The sequence below is a fragment of the Limulus polyphemus genome, unplaced genomic scaffold, assembly GCF_000517525.1.
Source record: "Limulus polyphemus unplaced genomic scaffold, Limulus_polyphemus-2.1.2 Scaffold12959, whole genome shotgun sequence".
In the NCBI taxonomy this organism is placed as follows: Eukaryota; Metazoa; Arthropoda; class Merostomata; order Xiphosura; family Limulidae; genus Limulus; species Limulus polyphemus.
Window position 1 is genome coordinate 2,374 of NW_013678569.1, and position 4,483 is coordinate 6,856.

Genomic DNA, 4,483 nt, shown 5'->3' on the forward strand with positions numbered 1-4,483 from the left:
AGTGGTGTCGTATATGAACAATATTTTGTAACTCAGTGGTGTCGAGTATTAACAATATTTTGTAACTCAGTGTTGTCGAGTATTAACAATATTTTGTAACTCAGTGGTGTCGAATATGAACAATATTTTGTAACTCAGTGGTGTCGTATATGAACAATATTTTGTAACTCAGTGGTGTCGTATATGAACAGTATTTTGTAACTCAGTGTTGTCGAGTATTAACAATATTTTGTAACTCAGTGGTGTCGAATATGAACAATATTTTGTAACTCAGTGGTGTCGTATATAAACAATATTTTGTAACTCAGTGTTGTCGTATATGAACAATATTGTGTAACTCAGTGTTGTCGTATATGAACAATATTTTGTAACTCAGTGGTGTCGAATATGAACAATATTTTGTAACTCAGTGGTGTCGAATATGAACAATATTTTGTAACTCAGTGGTGTCGTATATGAACAATATTTTGTAACTCAGTGGTGTCGTATATAAACAGTATTTTGTAACTCAGTGGTGTCGTATATGAACAATATTTTGTAACTCAGTGGTGTCGTATATGAACAATATTGTGTAACTCAGTGGTGTCGTATATGAACAATATTGTGTAACTCAGTGGTGTCGTATATGAACAATATTTGGTAACTCAGTGTTGTCGAGTATTAACAATATTTTGTAACTCAGTGGTGTCGTATATGAACAATATTTGGTAACTCAGTGTTGTCGTATATGAACAATATTTTGTAACTCAGTGGTGTCGAGTATGAACAATATTTTGTAACTCAGTGGTGTCGTATATGAACAATATTTTGTAACTCGATGATGTGTTTCTCGTGCAGAATATTAACATAGTTGTAAATATATACGTTTGAAACAAATTGTGATTTCTACGTTATCAGTCTATTGCTAGTATTCACACAACTATTGTTATTTAAGTCTTTTGACACATACATGCTGATAGGCTCCTCTATTCTTAACGACAATTTAGTTTCAGGACTCCCTATTGGCCCGGTACTTTATGTTAGGAACAAAATTAATCAGTTAGACTGAAAACGAGGAAAATTATTTAACGTTTAAAACACATAAGGTGAAAGTTTTAGTAAGTGATTAATTAGTTGGATTAGTAGACTTGCGTCTTTTATACCCACAGCCGTTAAATGTGACTGTGGTCGTGAAGCTATGTATAAAATGTTTGTAGTTTAAGTACAAAACCACACGTGATCTGCCCACCACGGGTATCGTAACCCGGTTTCTAGCTTTGTAAATCCGCAGACATACCGCTAGGAGGAGGCAAAATGTTCATAGAATACCTGCAAAATTAATTTTTGCCCACGAACCTGAGGTGAAACGAACATTTTCAAGAAGATTATTATTTTAGCAACTTACCAAATAAGGTATATTTCATCGACATGCGCAGTTTGGCTAAGGTTGTACTTATCATCAAACAATCCAAGCCTTTTGTTGGAATTTCAATGTTTGTACAAACGAACTCAGAATTTTTGTTTTAAAGATAAAAAAAAAATCAATGTAATCAGATTCTAAATTTAATTTATACAAAAATTATTTCTATTTAAAACTAGTAATACACTGAGTTGAAAGTCAACGCAAAAAAAAAGTCTATATTTAAAATAGTTTTAAAAAGGCTTAATCTTCACCAATTAGCTTAGTCATAAATTATTTGTTTATTAGATCTCTTCTTATGAAGCTAAATTTTTTAAGAATATTTTCTACTTCTGTTATTCCAACAATGCAAGAAAAGTGTTTCTTTCTGTGGTACTTTTTAGTTTTTTTAATTTGTTGTTACTGAAAGTAATAGAATATAGAAAATATCTACGTAAAGAAAACATTTGATAACAGAAAAATGAATATCTTATCTTTGCAAGTCTGAGACACTAAACACGATTATACTTTATTTTCTCAAATTGTCTTACGATAAAAACTCACGAAATCTTATCTATTCTTTCTCTCTGTCTTTCTTCATTATATGTTTCCATTGTTTCATTTTCTTTCTATCTTTATCTTTATGTGTTAGTCTAAGCAGCACCAAAATTTGGTATCAAGTACTTATGGCAAAAAAAAAAAAGGTCCGACGATTTGGCAGTATTTTACCCGACAACTCTTATTGACAAATATGAAAAGTACTAAACCTGGTAGTTGAATTGAGCACAAGATGGCGCCACCGTCAAATGTTTTCTATTCCGGTGTCAACTAATGCACTGATACTTAAATTATAACTGCTAAGCATGACATTATAGTCCTTTCCTAGATATTTTTTGAGCATTTGAAGGATTATTTTATCCTTCAGGGCCAACGGGTGGAGATGAAATATTTAATCTTCCTTATTCACTGTCTTCCTTTTTGGCATCGACACCATTTCCCGAAACGAAGGCGGTGGCTGAAGTCTGATAATTGTTCAAGTGACTTTCAATGTAGTTGAGTGACTCTGTGAGAATGTTTTGAACTGTGGAAAGAGCAGCGACCACCGCTGGACTACCGAACCCGTGAGTTATAAGGGAGAATTGCGTCAGATGGCACTGGACGTTAGGGTCCAAGATGATTTGAGGCCTAGTATTGCACAGAGGTGACCTGTCTTGATTTAGGAGGTCAACAAACTCTTTCAAAGTTTGTCTGTTGCAAAAAAAAGAAACAATTAATTACGTCAACTCGATAACTTAAGAAGTGAATTGAGAAATTATTAATAATTTCTAACAATTCTGATCCATTTAAAAAATATATACTTTGTGGTTTCTTTGTGCTAATATTATTTCTTTAGTTTTCATGTACCTTTAAATATAAACTCACATAGAATATTCACATCACCAACAGGGGGCATAGTAGAGTATATTAGATTCATATAATCAACAGGGGACATACTAGAGTATATTAGATTCATATAATAAACAACAACAAAGGGCATAGTAGAGTATATTAGATTCATATAATCAACAAGGGGACATACTACAGTATATTAGATTCATATAATCAACAAGGGGCATAGTAGAGTATATTAGATTCATATAATCAACAAGGGACATACTAGAGTATATTAGATTCATATAATCAACAAGGGGACATACTAGCGTATATTAGATTCACATCACCAACAGGGGACACACAAGATTACATTAGATTACCATCATCAATAGGGAGACATACTAGCGTATATTAGATTCACATCACCAACAGGGGTCACACAAGATTACATTAGATTAACATCATCAACAGGGAGACATATTAGATTCACACCATCAACAGGGGGACACACAAGAAGTGAGATTTGAAAGAAATAAAGGTAATAATATTATATCACGATAAGATGTAAACAAATAGACCTTAAGATATAGTCAGTAATGTTTTCCTAAGATAAAATAATCCACGTTTGTTAATAATAAGCATTATGTAAATATTTTTAAAGTTTTATTCAGATGGTCTTATGAGTGAAATGGATACGAAAAATTTCGCTGTCACCAAGAGACCTCTATTGGATGTTTATCTTTTTTAATAATATAAAACACTTACTTTGTAGCCAGTATGAGTTCTTTTCTTCTGTACATTTCCGTTGCATCGTTGTCGTGGTGACGGCACAGATATTCTGCCACCTGGCGGGAAGGAAACTCCGTCTCACACACGTACCCAAAATCTCGTGCCATGTGGACAGCTTCGCCTGGAATTTGACATCGTAAACGTTCAAGTTTATTTATGTGTGAAATATACTCTTTCAAAATATGTAAACTCTGTTCGGGCAACATGTCTCTTCGCAAAGTGCCCCTACTGAAGAGAACTCTCTCCAAATGTCTCTTGGTAGTGTCAGGAAACTCTTTACATAACATGTCACTAGAGTAACTGTACGTTAAAGAAAGCGGGAAAAGTGTTGTTTAATTCAATAAAATAGAAATCACGAGTTTGTTTGTAGTAAAAGGCGAAGACACTTGGCTATGAAATGGCTACGTCGTTCTTCAATATGGCGGACATATCTCTGGTAAATGGTTCAAACATAACATAAAAGCACATGATTTATAGATGCTCTAACAAATGTTTCAACAAATAAAGACAGTCGAAGGTTACGACTTGTAACAAGAGTTCGAAATCTTGAGTTACAGAGAATTCATAAAAATTCACTTCGCTCAATCTTGAGTTACAGGGAATTCGTAAAAAAATTCACTTCGCTCAATCTTGAGTTACAGGGAATTCATAAAAAAATTCACTTCGCTCAATCTTGAGTTACAGGGAATTCATAAAAAAAATTCACTTTGCTCAATCTCGAGTTACAGGGAATTCATAAAAAAAATTCACTTCGCTCAATCTTGAGTTACAGGGAATTCATAAAAAAAATTCACTTTGCTCAATCTCGAGTTACAGGGAATTCATAAAAAAAATTCACTTCGCTCAATCTTGAGTTACATGGAATTCATAAAAAAATTCACTTCGCTCAATCTTGAGTTACAGGGAATTCATAAAAAAAATTCACTTTGCTCACACTCGAGT

At 33.2% G+C, this 4,483-nt stretch overlaps 1 protein-coding gene across 1 annotated transcript in view; it reads right to left on the reverse strand.

Annotated features, from left to right (window-relative positions):
• Window positions 1-61: 61 nt before the first annotated feature.
• The window catches only part of LOC106477135 (transcription factor AP-2-epsilon-like), a 7,444-nt gene continuing 3,022 nt past the window's right edge, over window positions 62-4,483 (reverse strand). Inside the window, exons 2-3 of the mRNA XM_022380809.1 lie at window positions 3,518-3,662; window positions 62-2,626 (exon numbers count right to left, since the gene is read on the reverse strand). Coding sequence (XP_022236517.1) covers window positions 2,338-2,626; window positions 3,518-3,662 — 434 coding nt within the window. The 3' untranslated portion in view covers window positions 62-2,337. The remainder of the gene's footprint in view (window positions 2,627-3,517; window positions 3,663-4,483) is intronic.